We start from the raw sequence: 23453 nt of genomic DNA on the forward strand, positions 1-23453 counted from the left end.
TCTCAGTGGTGTGCTCTGCTTGTGCTCTATCAGGTCCAAATTACAGACTCCAAACTTCATAATTTAGTCATTTGATGGCTTTGATCACTTCCTGTTCTAAGTATTACCAGACCTATTCCATTAAAAAATTTTTCCCAACTTACAAGAATCTGACTTCTTGCCGTCATTTGCGCTCCCTTATCTGCCAGTTATATTCACAAATTATAGAAGTTTCATTTTATTTAAAGAAAGTATACGGGTCATTTCTGAAATGTATTCCTCATGGCAGTGCTGGTTGTCTTGGGCACTGGAAAATCCCTCCCTTACCTTTTATTATGTCTTCTGAATGCAGGTGAAGTGTAGAAGTGATCTTTGTTTTGTTGGCCCAGCCCTCTAGGGTCCAACTGGTGTGATGGAGGTGCAGTTTGCTACAAGGCCTCCCAGCTGAGGGAAAGCTTGAAACTGCCTCGGGGCTTATCATGTTTACTTTCATGACTTTTTGCTTATGCACATCTTCATGGGTATTAGTTATTTATAGAAAAGCTAACAAAGGTATTTCTAGAGATGATTGGCTTCGGCTGAAGAGACCATTCTGGGTTCCTTGAGCCTTTATGGCTTCTGGGCTACAGGCTGCACTTGCAGCAGTTAAAGCCGCGCTGTCGCTTAAGAGGAAGCGGGCAAACACCTGCCTCTACCACGAGAAACAAAGACGCACAGAGTCCAGATTTCTATCAGCACGACAGGAAGCGCGAGTGACATGCCATCCAAACCTGTCCTGCGCAGCTGTTGCAAAAGGGAAGTCACTGAGGCCAGAAGTGGTCTGAATCATGCTGCGAAGGGTGGAGGAAGTCTACTGGTTTCATTTCAGCTTCATGACTTGGTAGAAGCAGGAAATAAATTTGGCTCTGTTAGCCAGGGCTGCCTGTTTCCCTCCCTCTGCTTCCACGAACCAAGCAGGAATACGCCAAAGCCACTTGAATTTCTGGAATGTCGTACAGTGCCGGCTCTGCCAGTTCCACCAAGACGAGTCTCCACCACAACTGAATAAGCCAAGAAGGGTCTTTCATCCCCGTCTTCCCCCTAACAGTGGAAAGTTGCCTTCTGCAAAGATCCATTCATCTTGATTTTCCGCTGCTCAGCAGAAAGTCACACGCATTGACCCAGTTTTGATGGTGAATCTGTGTGTGTATATGTCTGTGGAGGCCATTGCTTCAGTGCTACAGGAGAGCTGGTCCGAGGTCCATTAGGAGTCCTGCCAGAGGTCGCACTAAGAGCTCCTCAAGGAGTATGTTTTTAAGACAGTGCAGGAAGTGACAGCCATAGAGTGGGTGGAGTGCAAATTAGAATGGTTTTCTTTCAGTGAATGGGCTTTCAGAAGATCACACCAAGACTGGACAGCTTCTGTGGAGGCGGGGCTTGAAACTGGAGTGTGTCTCAGACTACTCACAGGAAATCACTCTGTGCCCAAAGGCATCTTCGTGAAACTGGCAAACAAATGCTCCAAATACAGAGGTTAATAATGAAGGAAATACAATGGCAGAGGGACACAGCACATCTGCCTCTGTCTTTGCCTAAAAACAGAGAAACTAGACAAGCCGTGAGCTGATAATTACAAAATCATCCATACAAAATATATCGCACAGGGTCAGCTCATGAAAGTGCCTAACAGCCTGCAACCTCTTCCTAACAGCGCAGCAGTTCGTGGGTATATGTCAGTGCCATGATGCAAATTACCCTGGTTTGGATACGGAAAACACACCTATTTCTGTTACCTACAATCATCTTATAATGACAGAACTGAAGACTATTGCGTGGAAATGAAAATGTAATTACCTAGTCATAACGACGCAATCTCCATATAAACGACCTGCCTTGGACAAAAGTGACGACGAACGTAGTCATTGTGGATGTTATACCGGTATGAGACCACAAGGGGGAGGCAGTGTAGCGGCATTTGGAGCGTAGCGGGCGCTGACAGTCGACGACGAGCCCGTGTAGCGCAGCAGAGGAGGAGAGGGCTGCTTTAACTTCCTGTATGCTCTGCAAGTATCGGCATTCTCGCATTATCGTACATGCCTAAGAGTGCTTAGACGGCCGTGAGTGATAGGGCGCCGGTGTATACGTGATTATATGGCAAAACGCGAAAGGCAGCCTGAGTAATTAGCTAAATGCGGAGTGTTTACAGCAGCCGGAGCCGCCTGCCCTGCCTCCCTTCCTCCCGTTCGGCTCTGCGTACAGCGGCTGCCGCTGCGCTGAATCTGGGCTGCCTCAGATAGCATCTGGAGAACCGGCTGAATCAGAGGACACAGCCCGGGCCCTGGTCATTCGCCGCGGATCGGCGAGGAGCGGCAAGCTGCATGCAACTCGCATTGTAATAATACGAATAAAAAGAGTGTTTGCGAGAATTAGCGCTGCGAGCCTGGATGCGCCTCCTAAGCTGATATGGCTGTTCTCAAACTCGTCGATCAGGTAAGGTTTGTGATTCTGAATTAAATAAGGAAATCTCTTTTCAATACCGTAATCTCTTTCAGTGTTTGGCATTAGATCAAAAATACTCGATGCAGTTTAATAAGTTGTCCATTTGGTAGGAAATGTGCTTGTTTTTCTTGCGCGCACTCGTCGCGGACCGCTATTTTTGGACTGTCACATATATTAATACAAGCTGCAAAGCCCGTGCTGTCTTGTGCCTTTGCTTGCTGTTTTTGCCATAAGTATAGTCGTATTTCCTACTTCGTGATTTTTTTTTCTTACGATAGGGTGGTTAGGGTTTTGCATTGTTTTTTGCCTAGTTAACTTCGCATGTAATTTTTGCTATTAATATTAATATTTCACAGTGTCATCTTACTTTTTAGATGTTTTCAACTTTGTCCAGAATATTGCAGTTTTTTTTTGTTGTTTTTTTGCTGTGGAGTCATATTTTATCTACGTCATTTGTTTAACTGGATAATCTGAATATGTCGAGGGATGGTTTATCCAGTGATTAAGACTGAATGTCAGTCTTTTCACTCATGATGCAAAAACGTGCTTCAACTTCCACTTTGAAAAGTCGAAGCTGGGGAACGCGTTTGCTGGCAGTTAAGACAGTTTAACGTCGATTATTTATTATTTTAGTAAAAGTTTTCTGTGTTTGTCAAAGTTTATTCATCATGATGAAAAGACAGTAAGATGGAGGAATGTTAGTGGAATGCGTGCAGAGGATGGGCCGTGACAGATCGAGTAAACCCAGTAACTTCCTCATCTCATCAACTTCGACAAAACGCCCATCACAGACCTAACCCAGCCGACCGTCCGACCTGCAGACTTCTCCACACCGATTCTTGGCTTAAACCTCCTACTTTCACATCATGCTTAATTGCTGTATACCCATAGGCTCCAGACCTCCAACAAATGTGAATAGGAGTTTCAGAAAATAGATGAATGGATGGACGGACTTAATAGTTGTTGTTGTTGTACCAGTTCAGTTTATTAAAATTCTATCATACTGATAATCCTCCATACAGGATCATTTTACAGAATATACATGGTGACATCACATTTGTCTGAAATAGGACAGTAGACCTGGTTAAGAATGGCTTAGTGAACGGTGTTAGTGTAGATTGCATATATTATGCACCTATGTGAGGATTTCTAGGCTGGGTTGGTTAAGATGTCCTCATCTCCCATCAGTGTTTGGTGAGAAGTATCCAAGCAGCCCCCATCATGTCTGTCATTCCTCTGCTGACGCTCCTTCCATCTGTCACTCCCTGGCTGTTTCTGAGGCCTTGAACCCCACCGTCCGCAGACCCTCCTCTGGCAGGATTGGGCTTGTCTGTGAGCTTCCCTTCCTGCTGTAAATGTCACTGTGGATTGGAGACTTTCGCCCCGCGTAAGGCTGAGGGGACCTGCAAACGCGTCACAGGAAGTGCAGCCTGGCTGTCAGGTCAGGGATCATGAGAAAAGGTTATAAGCAGCATGACATGCCGTGCAGCTGCGTGACCAAGAGGCTGTGGTGATTCGCGCCTCGTGTGACATTTTCCCGTAGTGAAGGCGCGTGCAGCTTGTAGCCCTGTCTGTGCTGCATCTCCAGCAATGTGTTGCACCATTTCTTCTTTTCAGCCCAGGACAGGAAGTGTAGAAATTTCATGTGCTTGTAAAGCAGAGCATGCTCACTGCTACAGACCCATTTAGCCTCACTGCCCAAGAAGGAAATGCACAGGAAGTTCTTCACATCCTCTCTCTCTCACTCTCTCTCTCCCCCTGTCCCTCCCTCTCTCTCTCTCTCTCTCTCGGCCCTCCTTGGGGAGCTTAGCTTGCACTGGATCGCCTCCTTTGAATGTTGTGTATGAGAGTCAGTGATGCACACACCTTGTTTTGTATTGTGCATGTGTGTGGTTTTTTTGCATGTTGTTAGAGTTGTTTTTCTGGAATGACAGATTACATTGGTATTAAGAGATAATGCTGCTCAGTCTCGAGTAGAACACCAGAGATGCCAGAGATGTTGACTTAAAAATAGTTTTGTGTCAGACACTTACAAATCTACTCCAAAGGATTTAATACAGGAGGTGATTTAAGTCAATTTACAGCTCATTTATTTTCATTTTAATGTCTGTTTTCTATGATCAAGATTTGAAATGGATAGTGGCGGGCAGAATATGGTGGGTTTCTGCTTAGTCTGTGCTTGTCTGTGTCTTTGAAGAAGGGGGACAGCATTTATCTGATGAAAACTTGAAGGCAAGTTACAGAGTGTAAAGGATGAGAGAATGGTGGAGGTGGGAGGATGAGAGAATGGGGGAGGTGAGAGGATGAGTGAATGGGGGAGGTGGGAGGATGAGAGAATGGGGGAGGTGAGAGGATGAGAGAATGGGGGAGGTGGGAGGATGAGAGAATGGTGGAGGTGGGAGGATGAGTGAATGGGGGAGGTGGGAGGATGAGAGCATGATGGAGGTGGGAGGATGAGAGATGATGGAGGTGAGAGGATGAGAGATGATGGAGGTGGGAGGATGAGAGAAAGGTGGAGGTGGGAGGATGAGAGAATGGGGGAGGATGAGAGAATGGGGGAGGTGGGAGGATGAGAACATGATGGAGGTGGGAGGATGAGAACATGATGGAGGTGGGAGAATGAGAGATGATGGAGGTGGGAGGGTGAGAGATGATGGAGGTGGGAGGATGAGAGAATGGTGGAGGTGGGAGGATGAGAGCATGATGGAGGTGGGAGGATGAGAGAATGGGGGAGGTGGGAGAATGAGAGAATGGTGGAGGTGAGAGGATGAGAGAATGTGGGAGGATGAGTGAATGGTGGAGGTGGGAGGATGAGTGAATGGGGGAGGTGAGAGGATGAAAGAATGGTGGAGGTGGGAGGATGAGAGAATGGTGGAGGTGGGAGGATGAGAGCATGATGGAGGTGGGAGGATGAGAGCATGATGGAGGTGAGAGGATGAGAGATGATGGAGGTGGGAGGATGAGAGAAAGGTGGAGGTGGGAGGATGAGAGCATGATGGAGGTGGGAGGATGAAAGAATGGTGGAGGTGGGAGGATGAGAGCATGATGGAGGTGGGAGGATTAGAGAATGGGGGAGGTGGGAGAATGAGAGAATGGTGGAGGTGAGAGAATGAGAGATGATGGAGGTGGGAGGATGAGAGAATGGTGGAGGTGGAAGGATGAGAGAATGTGGGAGGATGAGAGAATGGTGGGGGTGGAAGGATGAGAGAATGTGGGAGGATGAGTGAATGGTGCAGGTGGGAGGATGAGTGAATGGGGGAGGTGGGAGGATGAGAACATGATGGAGGTGGGAGGATGAGAACATGATGGAGGTGGGAGGGTGAGAGATGATGGAGGTGGGAGGATGAGAGAATGGGGGAGGTGGGAGGATGAGTGAATGGGGGAGGTGAGAGGATGAGAGAATGGTGGAGGTGGGAGAATGAGAGAATGAGGAGGTGGGAGGATGAGAGAATGAGGAGGTGGGAGGATGAGAGAATGGGGAGGTGGGAGGATGAGAGAATGGGGAGGTGGGAGGATGAGAGAATGTGGGAGGATGAGTGAATGGTGCAGGTGGGAGGATGAGTGAATGGGGGAGGTGGGAGGATGAGAACATGATGGAGGTGGGAGGATGAGAACATGATGGAGGTGGGAGGGTGAGAGATGATGGAGGTGGGAGGATGAGAGAATGGGGGAGGTGGGAGGATGAGTGAATGGGGGAGGTGAGAGGATGAGAGAATGGTGGAGGTGGGAGAATGAGAGAATGAGGAGGTGGGAGGATGAGAGAATGGGGAGGTGGGAGGATGAGAGAATGGGGAGGTGGGAGGATGAGAGAATGTGGGAGGTGGGAGGATGAGAGAATGTTGGAGGTGGGAGGATGAGAGAATGGGGGAGGTGGGAGGATGAGAGAATGGTGGAGGTGGGAGGATGAGAGAATGGGGAGGTGGGAGGATGAGAGAATGGGGAGGTGGGAGAATGAGAGAATGGGGAGGTGGGAGGATGAGAGAATGGGGAGGTGGGAGGATGAGAGAATGTTGGAGGTGGGAGGATGAGAGAATGGTGGAGGTGGGAGGATGAGAGAATGGGGGAGGTGGGAGGATGAGAGAATGGGGGAGGTGGGAGAATGAGAGAATGGGGAGGTGGGAGGATGAGAGAATGTTGGAGGTGGGAGGATGAGAGAATGGTGGAGGTGGGAGGATGAGAGAATGGGGGAGGTGAGAGGATGAGAGAATGGGGGAGGTGGGAGGATGAGAGAATGGGGGAGGTGGGAGGATGAGAGAATGGTGGAGGTGAGAGGATGAGAGAATGGGGGAGGTGGGAGGATGAGAGAATGGGGGAGGTGAGAGGATGAGAGAATGGGGGAGGTGGGAGGATGAGAGAATGGGGGAGGTGGGAGGATGAGAGAATGGGGGAGGTGGGAGGATGAGAGAATGGGAGACGAGTCGTAAATGTAGCTACAGGGGCTGCATTTGCATTTTGAGGAAGCTGTTGGATTTATTCTGTGATGGGAGGTAGCAGATAGAGGTGAGCACTGCTTGGGTGCTGCTTCATTATTGACCAAAAAGGGAAGCGGTAGCCCTGACATTGGCTGTAAGATGGCACATGGGTGGCGTGGAGGCCGTGCAGGGGAAGGGGGGGGGTAGCGTACTGTGTGTAGCCACAATGGCCTTAGTGTCTGACAGTTTGTTCATCAACTAATTGGCATAGTGTGCGGTTTGGTGAATGACGCGCTCTGCCTTTACCCCCTTTGCAGGCCCCAAACTCGGTGCCACTTCTCGGTGTCCCCATTGTCGTATTGCCAGACAGATGGCGCCGTTGTCGCTGGGGCTTCGGCGATTCACTTGGACCTCCAGAGAGTATCATACACAGGCTTATGAGGCTTACTGTGGCAGTGCAGTATGGATTTTTACAGAGCTCCATTAAGGGATTCTCATGCAGCTGTGGTGTCCCAGTCTGAAGTCAAGTATGGGTGCGAAGCTTTGTGCACGTGAGGCTGGACACGACTCGTATAAATTCCTCCTGCATGGAGCAGCAGGCTTCAGCCAGCCACTGTAAATCAGCGCTCCACATGCCAGCAGTGCTGCTTTCATTCCCGTGGAGCGGCAGCGGTGGATGTGCTCGGCATTCTGGGCCACTGCTGAACCAAAATGGCTGGCATGGATTATATTATTCCAAAACATGGAGCCACCGTGCCAGAAACTAGAGGGATTGGCTCAAACGCGGAGGCATAAATAATGGGTGAGGCCTCGGGTCTGAGCCTTATCGAGTACATTTGCAGTTATGTGTGTTTGTGCTGGTTTTATCGTCCTGAGGCGACTGGTGGCCATACAGAAAGTAGCACGGCATATCCCTCTTTGAGAATTGCACGGTTCTCGTGTAAGGCTTTGTCTGACTCTTTAAATGGAAGTGAAAATGTTGTCTGAGCTTCCTCTTTCTTTGTAATCTTGGCAAAGGCGAAAGAGATGTAGGTAGACGTACGAGGGCGGGAGGGCAGCCACAGGAAGTGGCAGGTCGTCATTTCTGTAGCCAGAGTCATGTGGATCTGCCTCATCTCAACCTGCGAACCGGCTGACGCACAGCAGCCAGTCGTTTCACACCTCGGTCACATGGAAGAGGAGTCTATTTCGACAGCTGTTAACGGATATTTAGATTCAAACTGTAAGGTCCTTTCTGGTTGGTCTGTGAGGAGTGCTTCGTACAGCGCAGTGTTACAGTTCCTAATTTGGTATCCGACTGAATGACGGGCTAATTTGTGGTTTCACTGGGCTCTCCTCCGGATGTTTGTTGCATTGAGTGGGTTTGGTTGCCAGGTCCTGCCTCAGAAGAATTGAACGGCTCCTTCTAATATCCACAATTAATGGTTATAACCGAATCCTCTTATATAGTATATGCTAGACAAACAATAAGCAGGTCACCTAGGAAACATTGCAAAGTCTAATTTTGTCTGAATTCTGTCGTCATGTGACGATGTGATAATTAACAGGCCAGCAGGGTGTTGTTTCTGTGCTTTTGTTGCAGGGCCTGTTTTCATCAGCCTACCTGTTTTTCCAAAATGGCTAACTGCAGCTATAGTGGGGGGTCTGTATGGGGCTGGATGGACAGTGGGATGGGGGTGTCTGTATGGGGCTGGATGGACAGTGGGATGGGGGGTCTGTATGGGTCTGTATGGACAATGGAATGCGAGGTCTGTATGGGTCTGCATGGACAGTGGGATGGGGGGTCTGTACAGGGCTGATGGACAGTGGGATAGGGGGTCTGTATGGGTCTGCAAGGACAGTGGGATTGGGGGATGCAAGGTTGTCAGCTGAGTAGCTTATTGGCTGACTGCGAAGTGGCAATGCTCCTGATGTCTGTGGTTATTTGGGGAGGGTGTGCGGGGGGGGGGGGCGGGGGTGGCATGTGTGAGTTCACTCTAATCACAGCCCTGCTTCCTCAGCCCCCGCTGATCCAGGCCATATTCACTGGCGACCCGGAGGAGATCCGGATGCTGATCTACAAGTCAGAAGACGTCAATGTTCTGGTAGGTTCCATCAGCATGTCGCTCACCAGCAGCGTCGCTTAGGCTTCCTGTTAGACTCCCCCTGCAGAAAAGCAGAAAGGCCTGTGATTCAAATCCTGAATAAAGAACCGAGCGTAGAATCGACATGACTGCATTGACGGCTGCCGGAAGGCCGTGTGGCCATGTGGATGCCCATGTGTACCGGAAGGCCGTGTGTACCAGAAGGCCATGTGTACCAGAAGGCCATGTGTACCAGAAGGCCATGTGTACCAGAAGGTCATGTGGCCATGTGGACGCCCATGTGTACCAGAAGGTCATGTGGCCATGTGGACGCCCATGTGTACCAGAAGGTCATGTGGCCATGTGGACGCCCATGTGTACCAGAAGGCCATGTGGCCATGTGAACGCCCATGTGTACCGGAAGGCCATGTGTACCAGAAGGCCATGTGTACCAGAAGGTCATGTGGCCATGTGGACGCCCATGTGTACCGGAAGGCCATGTGTACCAGAAGGCCATGTGTACCAGAAGGCCATGTGGCCATGTGGACGCCCATGTGTACCGGAAGGCCATGTGTACCAGAAGGCCATGTGTACCAGAAGGCCATGTGGCCATGTGGACGCCCATGTGTACCGGACGCCCATGTGTACCAGAAGGTCATGTGGCCATGTGGATGCCCATGTGTACCGGAAGGCCATGTGGACGCCCATGTGTACCGGAAGGCCGTGTGTACCAGAAGGCCATGTGTACCAGAAGGCCATGTGTACCAGAAGGCCATGTGTACCAGAAGGTCATGTGGCCATGTGGACGCCCATGTGTACCGGAAGGCCATGTGTACCAGAAGGTCATGTGGCCATGTGGACGCCCATGTGTACCAGAAGGTCATGTGGCCATGTGGACGCCCATGTGTACCAGAAGGTCATGTGGCCATGTGGACGCCCATGTGTACCAGAAGGCCATGTGGCCATGTGGACGCCCATGTGTACCGGAAGGCCATGTGTACCAGAAGGCCATGTGTACCAGAAGGTCATGTGGCCATGTGGACGCCCATGTGTACCGGAAGGCCATGTGTACCAGAAGGCCATGTGTACCAGAAGGCCATGTGGCCATGTGGACGCCCATGTGTACCGGAAGGCCATGTGTACCAGAAGGCCATGTGTACCAGAAGGCCATGTGGCCATGTGGACGCCCATGTGTACCGGACGCCCATGTGTACCAGAAGGTCATGTGGCCATGTGGATGCCCATGTGTACCGGAAGGCCATGTGGACGCCCATGTGTACCGGAAGGCCATGTGGACGCCCATGTGTACCGGAAGGCCATGTGGACGCCCATGTGTACCGGAAGGCCATGTGGTCTCCTAGCATTTCGGCCATGTAAATCGCCGCTGCTGCTGTATTAATTCCAGGGTCAGGCCAGCTATATGGTCGCAATGATCCTATTCATTTAAAACGTAGTTTTAAATCACACCTGTGATATCTGGTTGCATTTGTCAATTTGGCTTGTAATGTAAACAGTGACTGCTCAGAAGCACTCACTGATCCGGTGTGGACATTTCATCTGCTTTGCATAAGGAGACAGCCATATTCCAGTGACCTGCAGTTTTATGCAAACACAGGTACAGTTTGCATGTAAATGGCTGAAGGGTGAAGGGTGGCCCCACGGCGATATGAGAGGCCTGCAGCTTCACTGAAAATGTCGTTCATTTGGTCTCCCTTCCCTTAGCTCTATGACTCTCGGTTCCTTCGGAAGGCACTTACTTAGAACTGCTCCGTGGGCCTGAGTGCAGTTCCTCTGGGCACTGGGGATGCCAGATAGTCAGTGCATGCAGCAGGAGGGACAAAAGGTGCTCCTGCAAATGCCGGCCTTGGTTGCATACAGTAGAAACGTGCATTGTCACTCTCTCTCTCTCTCTCTCTCTCTCTCTCTCTCTCTCTCTGTCCCCCCCCAGGATGCTGAGAAACGCACCCCCCTCCATGCGTCTGCTTTCCTGGGCGATGCTGAGATCACAGAGCTGCTCATCCTCTCAGGTATGACCCATTACCCCCTGAGTCGGGTAAGTAAGGTACAGTGCCTGTTAGGGGGAAAGCGAAGGAAGCAAACAGCTATAGTACCTTTGATTGGGGACAGACAGCTGATGAGCACTGGGGTCTAATTAGTGATTAAAGAGAGTGTTTCATTAGCTCTTAGTAAAGGACCCTGATGCCTGACCCCATTACCAGTTGTATCTCTGGCATGACCTGAAGCCATTTGTATTGTGTTTACCCAAAATGGCTCCTTTATTTCTCTCCTGCCTGCTGCTTCCTATAAACCTATTTGTACTCCTGTTCCCAGATATAGCCCCTGCTGCTTCCTCGCAGTGCCGTTTCGGGTTGTTCTGCTGTCCATCCACCTTACACACGTTTCACTGTTATTTAAGATCACAGCTTCTACCAAAAAAGACAGTCATCAGCTGAATTGCCTTTAAATGCGAAGTGTCCCGTCAGGATATCAGTGTTGTGTAATTCTTAGCACTGTGAGGAGACTCTCCGGTGAAGTGAATGGTCTCTCTGCAGGGGCTCGTGTCAATGCCAAAGACAACATGTGGCTGACTCCACTGCACCGGGCAGTGGCATCTCGCAGTGAGGTGGGAACAGCACACACACGTTGACGCGTCCCTCTGTCTCATGCACGTTGTCGCACACTGCACACACGACCGCGCTCCTGCCTCTCATGCACACCGCTACACATAGCACACCTCTCATGCTCACAGCACACACCAATGCGCTCCCTCCTCCCTCTCATGCTCACAGCACACACCAATGCGCTCCCTCCTCCCTCTCATGCTCACAGCACACACCAATGCGCTCCTCCCTCTCATGCTCACAGCACACACCAATGCCCTCCTCCCTCTCATGCTCACAACACACACCAACGCGCTCCTCCCTCTCATGCTCACTGCACACACCAACGCGCTCCTCCCTCTCATGCTCACAGCACACACCAATGCGCTCCTCCCTCTCACACACACTGCCGCACACAGCACTGAACACACCAGGGTGTAATCCTCAGTGATGAACACTGATCTGTTTCGACGCTCCCTGTGGTAATGTCATTCATGCACGCAGTACAGACATACCTACCATCACAGGTGAAGTTAGTGGTAGACAGAGGCACCCATAACCATATTCCCACTTTATTATACAGATTCTTACATAACATGGACCCATAGATCCATGCCAGTGTCCTTCAGTTTGGCCTAAGCAATTGTCAGTGAGATGCCTGGTCTCACTGAGCTCCCATTTGGATGTGACTTTATGCTTAGGGGTATCCTGCTTTCTGCATTTGCTCAGTGTACGTGTGATGTCCCATGTACCAGGAGGCCGTACGTGTGCTGATCCGCCACTCCGCAGACGTAAATGCACGTGACAAGAACTGGCAGACTCCACTGCACGTGGCCGCTGCCAACAAGGCCCTGCGCTGCGCAGAGGTCATCATCCCGCTGTTGAGCAGTGTCAATGTGTCTGACCGCGGGGGGCGGACCGCTCTGCACCATGCCGCCCTCAACGGGCACACAGAGGTACTGCACCTAAGAATGGGTAGTTAACAAGAACAATAATAATGGGGACTAGGGAATAAGGATGAAGACCTTTGTGTATTTATTTGGACATAATTTGCTGCACATAGACAGATTTTCTCTTAGTAATATTGATATCACTGTTATGCCTGTTTATGCCAAGCTTTTCTCTCTATGCTCCAGATGGTCCAGCTCCTCATTGCCAAGGGTGCGAACATCAACGCATTTGACAAGAAGGACGCCAGGGCCCTGCACTGGGCTGCCTTCATGGGTACGGTGGCATGCCTCATGATTTTAGCAAACCCTGGGTTCTGCGCTGCGGTCAGCACCTTGCTCCCCTCCATGTGTGTGAAGTTCGAATTCTTCTCCTCCCACAACCCAGAAACGTGTTGAATTGGTGTTTTTAGGTTGTGGGTCCAAGATACAAGATACTTTATTCGTCACGTACATGGCTGTACAAGTACAACGTGTGGTGGAATGTACCATGAACGACCCTTCGACTGTGCAAATCAAATCAGAAATAGAATTAAGAATAAATCGGCATGGTGCGTGTGTTAGGGTGGACACACCCTGCGATGGACCGGCTTCCCGTCTATGCTGTTCCTCTAGCCTGTACGCTCTGCTTCCTGGGATAGGCTTTAAGATCAGCAGAACCCCATACTGAGCGGATTGATGGATGGATGGATGGATGGAGATATGGGTGCATAAACAGTTTTCATGTTTAAACATGTTTTTTCCGACTGTACACTGGAAGCAGTCTTTACTGGTGAGAAACTGATTGGAAGTACAATAAGAGTGATATCCAGGCTTGTTCTGTCTCCCCCTGTAGGTCACCTGGATGTGGTGCGTCTCCTGGTGAGCCAGGGGGCAGAGATCAGCTGCAAGGATAAGCGCGGATACACGCCCCTCCACGCTGCCGCCTCCAACGGTCAGATCACCGTGGTCAAGCACCTGCTCAACCTGGCAGTGGAGGTACCGTCCCGTGGCAGGAGCGCCGGCTATTTGGCGCTCGGATCCCGTACCGTATGTAGTACCGAGTCGGGGACAGAGAGCCGGCATGCGATGCTGTTATTGATGAGCGTGTGCATGTCCAGATCGACGAAGCCAATGCCTTCGGGAACACGGCCCTGCACTTGGCCTGCTTCAACGGGCAGGACGCGGTGGTGAGCGAGCTCATCGATTACGGCGCCAGCGTCAGCCAGCCCAACAACAAGGGCTTCACGCCACTGCACTTCGCCGCCGCCTCCACCCACGGCGCGCTCTGCCTCGAGTACCTTGTCAACAATGGCGCAGACGTCAACGTGCAGGTGGGCCGCCGGGAGGCTCCGCCTCCTCCTGTCTCCCAGTTCGCCGCTGATGCGTGTTTTTCATAAGTCGCTTTCCTGACTGTATCGATATGCCTCCTGTGTTTCTCACTACTTGCTCTTTTTTCCACTTCCTGTTTGTCTCTGGTTCCTTCTGTCGGCCTTCCTCATCAGTCTTTCTCTGTGTATTATATGTAAGTTCATTTTCTCTTCTCTTTCTCTGTTACGGCGTCTTCAGGATTTTTTTCCCTTTACCGTTTTCTATTTGTCCCTCACGATGCTCTGTCTGTCTGTCTGTCTCTCCCGCTGACTCCGGGTGGGGTCAGGTGCTCACGGAGGTCTGTAACGCTTCCTCCCCCAGAGTCGAGACGGCAAAAGCCCCCTGCACATGACAGCGGTGCACGGGCGCTTCACCCGCTCCCAGACCCTCATCCAGAATGGTGAGTGCTCGCCTTTGGCTGTGGAAGCAGCCTCGCGTGCCCTCCTCCCTGTGGGACGGCGAGACACTGTGACCGTGCTTTCCAGTCCTGACTCTGTGGTGACATGTCTGTGTGTGGGCTTGCCTTGGGGGGGCAGGTGGGGAGATAGACTGCACGGATAAGGATGGGAACACCCCCCTCCACGTCGCCGCCCGCTATGGCCACGAGCTACTCATCAACACCCTCATGACCAACGGGGCAGACTGTACCAGGTCCGTCAGACCCCCCCCCACCCCGCAGATCGGCATGCTGCCCTCGCTGGCAACATGTGTCACTGACTCTGCCATCTTTATTCATCCTACTCTTTCATTTCCCTTTCCCTTCCTTATCCATCCTGCTTTTTTCACCCTCTCCCTGACTGTCTCCACCCTTCCCCTCTATTCTTCCTGTCTCACATTTCTTTTCTTCTTCCATGCAGACGAGGGGCGCATGGGATGCTGCCCCTACACCTGGCAGCCCTGAACGCCCATGTAGACTGCTGCCGCAAGCTGCTGTCATCAGGTACTGTGAGGGGGCCGGAGGTCCTAGGGGGCGGAGACTGGCAAAGGGGGCGGAAACACTTATAGTTATGGAGAATTTGGCCTGGGCCAGAGCTAAGTGGAACAGAGACATCAATGAACATGGAAAGCCTGATAGGGTGGAGCCTGCTGAGCTGTGGTTGGACACAATGGCATGGCGATGAGTGTTGGGATACAAACGTAGTGTGAAATTCTTACTGTTGTCGTGCAATTAATGTTTCCTCCGCATGATCGTTTAGTGGTGTTTGCTGAACACGCCTAGTAGAGCGGTGGCTGTTCGTCTCCCTGGGGTCCATTTAGGAGTTCCTGGTCCTTAGAAGACCTGATACAGCAGGCATGCAAACGCCGCTCAGACCCTTTTATTGCCATGTCAATGAAGAGCGGTGTGCTGTTAAAGCACTTAAAAATGTGCTTCCTTTGTAAATGCTACTGATTAACAGATAGAGACATGTATTCACCGTACTTATGCTGTCTGGTTCCTTTCTTGACAATTGAGGGATGTTCGGGGGCTAGCGAGGCTGTCAGGCTCTTGATTTTCTCCCCTATTCATTCAAAACTGTGATCAATTTTAAAACTTTAAGTTGGATGTACTACAGGATTAGGGTTAGGTGGGCCAAACCCTGCCCCACTTTGTTTGCGTGTCATCCTGAAGTTGCATGCATTTCCACTGGATGCCCCAGTACCCACCCGCACTGCAAAGACATGTCATTGGCTGAAAGCAGTTTGGTGGCGGCCTGGCACCCAGTGCAGGGCCCTGCACAGCCTGGGAGAGGCTCGCGCTCTGACCCCACGGCATGATGACTGCAGAAATGGTTGAATGGTGGGTGGATGAAGAGTATGTGGTGTCGACCAAATCATGCCAATACTAAATGTGTTGAGGCATGACAGACTGACCCCAAGCCGGATGCTGGCCTGCCGTTGCAGTGATGCTGCAGCCTTGACTGACTTGAATGGCAAAAGCAATTGCCGTCGAGCATTTAGAGATTTGTCTTGGAAACTCGGCGGCACATTTCTGCTTCCCGTCACTGCGCTGCAGGTGGCCGCTGTTCCCTTAGCGGTCAGGTGCGCTTTCTCCTCCGCTCTTCTCATTTACCTTCATTTGCTTTATGTCCATTTTCCTGGTCTCTGCGTAATCCTCCGTGCATTTATTGTTTTTGGTCTCTGTCATTCAGTCTGAAGTGTGTGCTAAGCTCTTATTATGGAAATGCATTAGGCTGCACGAGTGTCCCTCTCCCACGCATTCATAGCGTAGCCTCAGCTCCTCGGCTCAGTAGTAGGCTATCAGATTTCCTATCTGGCAGTTTTATTATTTAGCCTCTCGTGAATGCTACGTGCGTAAGGTGAAGAGAAAACAAATGCATAACGCTTGTTGAAAAGGTAAGAATAGGGGGCCTGTGTTTTGCTCATCAACCAGTCTCAACCTGTACGCTGTGGGTGCAAATTACAGGCCTCATATTCCATTAAAATTTCCGAAATGGAGACTCATGCAGAGCGCAGTTGGCATCTCTCAGCATTTCCTGTTGAGTGCGTATGTTCATTGAGGGAGACGTCAGGTTCTGGATAATGACGTTACTATTGACAACCATACACTTTGTTACCATGACGACCCGCGGAAAGCCATTATCTCCAAACATAGTGTGCCGGGTACCTTAAAGTTCTCCCCAAATTCAGCCTGTGCTTTGTGTGATTGAGGTATTCTTTCATTATGTGTGTGAAGAATGACATCATTATTCAAAGCTATAACAAGCACTTTTTAGTTTTAGTTTCGCGATTTTGTCGTCTGGGCCCTAAGACTAATTCAGTCATAACTGATAAAGTGTATTATTTTTTGTTTGGTGTTGAGAGTGTTTGTGTGGAGTGTCAAAATATTGAGTCATACTGCTACTCATGAAATGAGCAAGTGATGGAGGTGTGTTTCAGGTGTGACACTATTCTCCTTTGAATTTTACTTTGTTAGTCATTCCTTGTTTACTGTTTTATCTTCTTTGTCGGGCAAAAGCCTTTTCTTTTTCGGTGGAAGGAGTGGTGAACAACTTCCGCGTGATATTTTTTGCTTTCTTGTGCAATGTTGGGGAAGAGGAGTGGCTTTGGTTCTAATTGGTTATAATAGTGAAAAATATAAAAGGTCAGTCCTCTTTGTCCGATCTCTGAATCTCATGCCGCTTGCTTTGTTTGTGATTCACTACATTTTTTTTTACATTTTGTGTTTCACTTTTTGTTGATAAATTGCATGTTAAATATATTGGAGGATGTGTTAGGGAAGAGGCAGCATCAGGCCTGCTGAGTGGCATCGGATGTGCGGCTCCGTTATGAGTCGCTGGCGAACGCGGCGTTGACTGAATCTTGCATTTTACTGACCCATCGGGGTGACGATACACGGGGTTCGGGGAGCTTACAGTGATACACAGGGCAACTTTCTGAGCAGCGTTGCTGACAAATGTTGAGCAGCCTCTTTCCCATTGACATTGGGCTACAAGTTTCTATCAGAAAAACTTCGATTACCAGTTGACCAGTTCGCGTCATCCAGACCCTGATGAGTTGTCCTTTGTCTCACCAAGTTGGCAGCTGCCCAACAACATTGCTCAGACAGTTGCCCTGTGTCTCATCACTGTAGGCTACATGAACCTTGATTAGCAGCGATTGTGATGACCTGGTTTTGGGGGAGGTCACATTTTTATTCTGTTGAATGCTTAGCCCCCTACCCCCTACACTCTCTGTGAAGGTCCCATGATGTACTGTTATGTGTATTTTTGGGGGTTTTCCCCTCTTAATTTGGCTAACAGACTAGTTACCTCTCAGTGGGACGACTTCCAGCACCTGCCTGTTTCTGCCGCTCAGCATTTGTCATCAGGTGTGTGGGGCAGCTGCAGGAGTGCGGTTTCATGTCGAAACGCGCGGACTGTTGCTTTAGGTTTCATGTGAGCAGGAGCGTTCAGAGTGAGTCGCCGTGCCTTTGTGCGTCTCAGAGAGCCTTTGTCATGCTCCCGCCTGCTGTCCCCACCCAGTAACTGCTTCTGGCTGCATGGCGTCACAGTCTGTGCCCTTCAGCATCTGTGCTCACTCAGTAACCAGCTGCTCCTCTCCACAGGCTTCCAGATAGACACCCCCGATAGCTTTGGGAGGACCTGCCTGCATGCTGCTGCTGCGGGGGGGTGAGTCCTATCTCTCTTTATATATCTCCCTCTCCTTCTCTCTCTCCCTCTCTCTCTCTTCCCATCTCCCTCTCTCTCTCCTTCCTTTGTCTTTCTCTCTGTCTCCCCATCTCCCTCTCTCTCTGTTTATCTCTCTCTCTCTTTCTGTACTCCCTCATACGGAGATTCTAAGACACTAATAAACTTCACTGTGTATGATCTTTGGTGCTGCTCCATACAGAATGCCGTTCTGATCCGATCCCCCCCCCCCCCAATCCCCTCATTGCCTCCTGCAGCAACATGGAATGCGTCGAGCTGCTCCTCAGCAGTGGAGCCGACCACAACCGGAGGGACAAGTGTGGCAGGTGGGCTGGCAGAGGAGGAGGGGAGCAGAGGTTACAATTAGGGGGCAGGAAATGGGTAGCTGGCAGTGAGGGACCAATGGGACGGGAGGGATCTGAAGTGGGTGTGGTCAGGATAGTAGTTAAATCAAGATGGAGAGCAAACAGGGCTCAAGGCGGGAATGCCTCCTTGGTGATCTGGGTGGGTGTTCAGTCCTGCATCAGTATTATTACCGTATGTTTCAGTACTATAAGAGCATGGCTATGATTCACTTCTGTCTCTTCTCCCCTGCAGAACCCCACTCCACTACGCTGCTGCCAGTCGACACTATCAGTGTCTAGAGATGCTGTTGGCACGTGGGATTTGCATTAATGCAGATGACCAGTGGGGGCGCACTGCCCTGCACTATGCTGCCGCCTCAGACCTGGATAGAAGGTAAGGCTTTGCTTGGGTCTGCAGTACCGTACATCATCCTTACCATCGAGTGCGTAGCTCCAGAGAAGTGGTCTGGTGAGTGTGTGCGTGTTCTCCAAGTGAGTGCATGTGTGTGTGTTCTACAGGTGAGTGCATGTGTGTGTTCTACAGGTGAGTGCATGTGTGTGTTCGTGTGTTTTCCAGGTGAGTGCGTGTGTGTGTTTGTGTTCTCCAGGATAATGCGTGTGTGTGTGTGTGTGTGTGTGTGTGCGCGTTCTCCAGGTGAGTGCGTGTGTGTGTTTGTGTTCTCCAGGATAATGCGTGTGTGTGTTTGTGTTCTCCAGGATAATGCGTGCGTGTGTGTGTGCGCGTTCCCCAAGGTGAGTGCGTGTGTGTGTTCGTGTTCTCCAGGATAATGCGTGTGTGTGTGCGCGTTCTCCAGGTGAGTGCATGCGTGTGTGTGTGCGCGTTCTCCAGGTGAGTGCGTGCGTGTGTGTGTGCATGCATGTTCTCCAGGTGAGTGCGTGCGTGTGTGTGTGCATGCATGTTCTCCAGGTGAGTGCATGTGTCTATGCATGTTCTCCAGGTGAGTGTTTGTGTGTATGTGTGTGCGCGTTCTCCAGGTGAGTGCATGTGTGTATGCATGTTCTCCAGGTGAGTGCGTGTGTGTATATGTATGCATGTTCTCCAGGTGAGTGCGTGTGTGTATGTGTATGCATGTTCTCCAGGTGAGTGCGTGTGTGTATATGTATGCATGTTCTCCAGGTGAGTGCGTGTGTGTATGTGTATGCATGTTCTCCAGGTGTGTGTGTGTGTGTATGCATGTTCTCCAGGTGAGTGCGTGTGTGTATGCATGTTCTCCAGGTGAGTGCGTGTGTGTATGCATGTTCTCCAGGTGAGTGTTTTGTGTGTATGTGTGTGCGCGTTCTCCAGGTGAGTGCGTGTGTGTATGCATGTTCTCCAGGTGTGTGTGTATGTGTGCGCGCGTTCTCCAGGTGAGTGCGTGTGTGTATGCATGTTCTCCAGGTGAGTGTGTGTGTGTATGCATGTTCTCCAGGTGAGCGCGTGTGTACGTGCGTGTTCTCCAGGTGAGCGCATGTGTGCGTGCGTGTTCTCCAGGTGAGCGCGTGTGTGTGTATGCGTGTTCTCCAGGTGAGCGCGTGTGTGTGTATGCGTGTTCTCCAGGTGTGCGCGTGTGTGTATGCGTGTTCTCCAGGTGTGCGCGTGTGTGTGTGCGCGTTCTCCAGGTGAGTGCGTGTGTGTATGCATGTTCTCCAGGTGTGCGCGTTCTCCAGGTGAGTGCGTGTGTGTATGTGTGTGCGTGTTCTCCAAGTGAGCGCATGTGTGTGTGCGTGTTCTCCAGGTGAGTGCGTGTGTGTATATGTGTGCGTGTGCGTGTTCTCCAGGTGAGTGTGTGTGTGTATGCGTGTTCTCCAAGTGTGCGCATGTGTGTATGCGTGTTCTCCAAGTGTGCGCATGTGTGTGTGCGTGTTCTTCAGGTGAGTGCGTGTGTGTATGTGTGTGCGAGTTCTCCAGGTGAGTGTGTGTGTGTATGTGTGTGCGTGTTCTCCAGGTGAGTGTGTGTGTGTATGTGTGTGCGTGTTCTCCAGGTGAGTGCGTGTGTGTGTGCGTGTTCTCCAGGTGAGTGCGTGTGTGTATATGTGTGCGTGTGCGTGTTCTCCAGGTGAGTGTGTGTGTGTATGTGTATGCATGTTCTCCAGGTCAGTGCGTGTGTGTATGTGCGTGCGTGTTCTCCTGGTTAGCGCATGTGTGTGTGCGTGTTCTCCAGGTTAGCGCGTGTGTGCGTGCGCGTTCTCCAGGTTAGCGCGTGTGTGCGTGCGCGTTCTCCAGGTTAGCGCGTGTGTGCGTGCGCGTTCTCCAGGTTAGCGCGTGTGTGCGTGCGCGTTCTCCAGGTGAGCGCGTGTGTGCGTGCGCGTTCTCCAGGTGAGCGCATGTGTGTGTGCGTGTTCTCCAGGTGAGTACGTGTGTGTATGCGTGTTCTCCAGGTGAGTACGTGTGTGTATGCGTGTTCTCCAGGTGAGTGCGTGTGTGTGTATGTGTGTGCGTGTGCGTGTTCTCCAGGTGAGTGCGTGTGTGTATGCATGTTCTCCAGGTGAGTGTGTGTGTGTATGCATGTTCTCCAGGTGAGCGCGTGTGTACGTGCGTGTTCTCCAGGTGAGCGCATGTGTGCGTGCGCGTTCTCCAGGTTAGCGCGTGTGTGCGTGCGCGTTCTCCAGGTGAGCGTGTGTGTGCGTGCGTGTTCTCCAGGTGAGCGCGTGTGTGTGTGTGTGTGTTCTCCAGGTGAGCGCGTGTGTGTATGCGTGTTCTCCAGGTGAGCGCGTGTGTGTATGCGTGTTCTCCAGGTGAGTGCGTGTGTGTATGCGTGTTCTCCAGGTGAGTGCGTGTGTGTATGTGTGTGCGTGTTCTCCAGGTGAGTGCGTGTGTGTATGTGTGTGCGTGTTCTCCAGGTGAGTGCGTGTGTGTATGTGTGTGCGTGTTCTCCAGGTGAGTGTGTGTGTGTATGTGTGTGCGTGTTCTCCAGGTGAGTGCGTGTGTGTATGCATGTTCTCCAGGTGAGTGCGTGTGTATGCGTGTTCTCCAGGTTTGCGCATGTGCGTGTTCTCCAGGTGAGTGTGTGTGTGTATGTGTGTGCGTGTTCTCCAGGTCAGTGCGTGTGTATGCATGTTCTCCAGGTGAGTGCGTGTGTGTATGCATGTTCTCCAGGTGAGTGTGTGTGTGTATGCATGTTCTCCAGGTGAGCGCGTGTGTACGTGCGTGTTCTCCAGGTGAGCGCATGTGTGCGTGCGTGTTCTCCAGGTTAGCGCGTGTGTGCGTGCGCGTTCTCCAGGTGAGCGTGTGTGTGCGTGCGTGTTCTCCAGGTGAGCGCGTGTGTGTGTGTGTGTGTTCTCCAGGTGAGCGCGTGTGTGTATGCGCGTTCTCCAGGTGAGCGCGTGTGTGCGTGCGCGTTCTCCAGGTTAGCGCGTGTGTGCGTGCGCGTTCTCCAGGTGAGCGCATGTGTGCGTGTGTGTTCTTGGAGTGAGTGTGTGCATGTCTGTTTTTCTGTGAATCTGTACATGTTCTCAGAGTGTGCGTGCCTGTTCTCCTATGAATGCATATGAATGTATTTGACTGGCAATGTCATCTAATGAAGTGAGGGCCAATATTTCCCATGATGCTTTGCAGACAGTGTGACAAACAGCTAGAATTGGGACAAGTAGCCTGTCTAGGGCACGTGTGAAAGCTGTAGCTTTTGCAGCCTCGCTGACTGTGTCTGAGCAAGAACTGGATCAGTGTTTGAGCATATTGTGGATTTATTGTGTTCATTTTACTGATTCTAGATGCTAGCTGTTGCATTGAGCCGGATTTCCTTCATAGGATTTTTGAGTGATCAGGTTCCTTTATTTGGTAATGTGTGATGGGTGCAGCTTTTGCTAGCAAATCTAGATGCAGTTATATGATGGAAAGTCAGTATTTCAGCAGTACAGAACATTAAGTCATTGAAGTATTACGTGTAACATTTGTAATCCTGTGTTCTTGATGAGAAGTAAAGTGATTAAGTTGCAGATCACATATTTTGGTTTTAATAAATATGGTTGTTTTGTACAAGCTGTTGTGAAATTCCTTGGTTGAATCCTCATTTTAGTAAGTGAAATGAAAAATCCTTTCTACTTAAGATCCTTAACTCCTCAGTTACATTTTGTCATGCGTGTGCTCATTCTATGGTTTTTATGCTTATGCTTAGTATTTTTATGTTTTCAAATGTGTAATTTGTTTTAATAGTATCACAGATATTAGTGATATTAAGGCAGAATACTGTTTAAGGAGGAATAAGTGAGATATGCTTGAGGCTTATGTTGTAGCACTTTTGAGATGGACATGGCTGGTGTTTCAGTGCACTGCGCGAGTGTAGATGTGTCTCTGTGCGTGGATGCGGCTGTGTCTCTGTGCTTGGATGCGGCTGTGTCTCTGTGCGTGGATGCGGCTGTGTCTCTGTGCGTGGATGCGGCTGTGTCTCTGTGCGTGGATGCGGCTGTGTCTCTGTGCGTGGATGCGGCTGTGTCTCTGTGCGTGGATGCGGCTGTGTCTGTGCGTGGATGCGGCTGTGTCTCTGTGCGTGGATGCGGCTGTCTCTCTGTGCGTGGATGCGGCTGTCTCTCTGTGCGTGGATGCGGCTGTCTCTCTGTGCGTGGATGCGGCTGTGTCTCTGTGCTTGGATGCGGCTGTGCCTCTGTGCTTGGATGCGTGGATATGGTTGTGTCCATGAAAGGATGGGTGTGTCTCTTGATGTGGGTGTGTCTCTGGGTGTGGACACATCGCTGAACATCTGGTTTGGTCTTTTTCCAAGGCGGCGTGAGGCCCTGGAGCCTGAGAGCGAGGGGGTGCAAGCAGAGAGGGAGAAGGAGGCAGCAATGTGAGTCGTCTGTGGGCGGAGCTACCTGGCTATCACCCCAAATGATCATCTTTGTAACCCATAACACCCTTTGCCAGTCCGTGACGTTATGTCTGTCTCCTATCGCAGTCAGATCTCCCGTCACATGCTTTCTGGGCATGTGTGTGTGTGTGTGTGTGTGTGTATACTGACAACCTGCATCGGCATCCATTTTGGGTAGATACAGTGGAGGTCCTGCCCCTTTTGAAATAGATCAGACATGGGACATTTTGTAGCAGAAATCCACTCAGCAACGTCCTGCATGTCAGGATTGCCTCAATGTCCCGGTTGTGTAGCTCCTCACCTTCCCTGAGAGATCAGCCCTGGGCTGCTCTCAGCTCCCCAATATAT

General features: G+C 50.7%; 2 protein-coding genes and 1 long non-coding RNA gene across 19 annotated transcripts in view; all 3 read left to right on the plus strand.

Annotated features, from left to right (window-relative positions):
• Nucleotides 1–1942: 1942 nt before the first annotated feature.
• Nucleotides 1943–23453, plus strand: part of ankrd44 (ankyrin repeat domain 44) — a 32937-nt gene continuing 11426 nt past the window's right edge. The window contains 15 exon segments of the mRNA XM_048994041.1: nt 1943–2448; nt 8870–8953; nt 10881–10959; nt 11485–11555; nt 12288–12488; nt 12669–12756; nt 13315–13457; nt 13580–13792; nt 14151–14229; nt 14366–14480; nt 14687–14769; nt 17875–17938; nt 18214–18282; nt 18554–18694; nt 23019–23084. Coding sequence (XP_048849998.1) covers nt 2422–2448; nt 8870–8953; nt 10881–10959; nt 11485–11555; nt 12288–12488; nt 12669–12756; nt 13315–13457; nt 13580–13792; nt 14151–14229; nt 14366–14480; nt 14687–14769; nt 17875–17938; nt 18214–18282; nt 18554–18694; nt 23019–23084 — 1523 coding nt within the window. The 5' untranslated portion in view covers nt 1943–2421.
• Nucleotides 8960–10872, plus strand: LOC125718702 (DBF4-type zinc finger-containing protein 2 homolog). 16 transcript variants are annotated; one of them, XM_048993739.1, is made up of 3 exons: nt 8960–9390; nt 9462–9811; nt 10028–10872. In XM_048993739.1, the coding sequence occupies exons 1-3, from the start codon at nt 9078–9080 to the stop codon at nt 10307–10309; spliced, it is 945 nt and encodes a 314-aa protein (XP_048849696.1). In that variant the 5' UTR covers nt 8960–9077; the 3' UTR covers nt 10310–10872. The 16 variants fall into 16 exon arrangements, 15 of the variants coding, with proteins under 15 accessions (XP_048849696.1, XP_048849123.1, XP_048849367.1 ...); XR_007385064.1 differs by lacking the exon at nt 9462–9811 and having other exon boundaries at nt 9886–10872; XM_048993166.1 differs by having other exon boundaries at nt 8960–9848.
• LOC125719398 (uncharacterized) lies at nt 19947–21294 on the plus strand. Of its 2 annotated transcripts, none has more exons than XR_007385079.1 (3): nt 19947–20036; nt 20210–20314; nt 21068–21294. It is a non-coding gene; the product is annotated as an uncharacterized LOC125719398 (long non-coding RNA). The 2 variants fall into 2 exon arrangements; XR_007385090.1 differs by having other exon boundaries at nt 20210–20283.

This window comes from Brienomyrus brachyistius, chromosome 1, assembly GCF_023856365.1.
Source record: "Brienomyrus brachyistius isolate T26 chromosome 1, BBRACH_0.4, whole genome shotgun sequence".
Lineage (NCBI taxonomy): Eukaryota > Metazoa > Chordata > Actinopteri > Osteoglossiformes > Mormyridae > Brienomyrus > Brienomyrus brachyistius.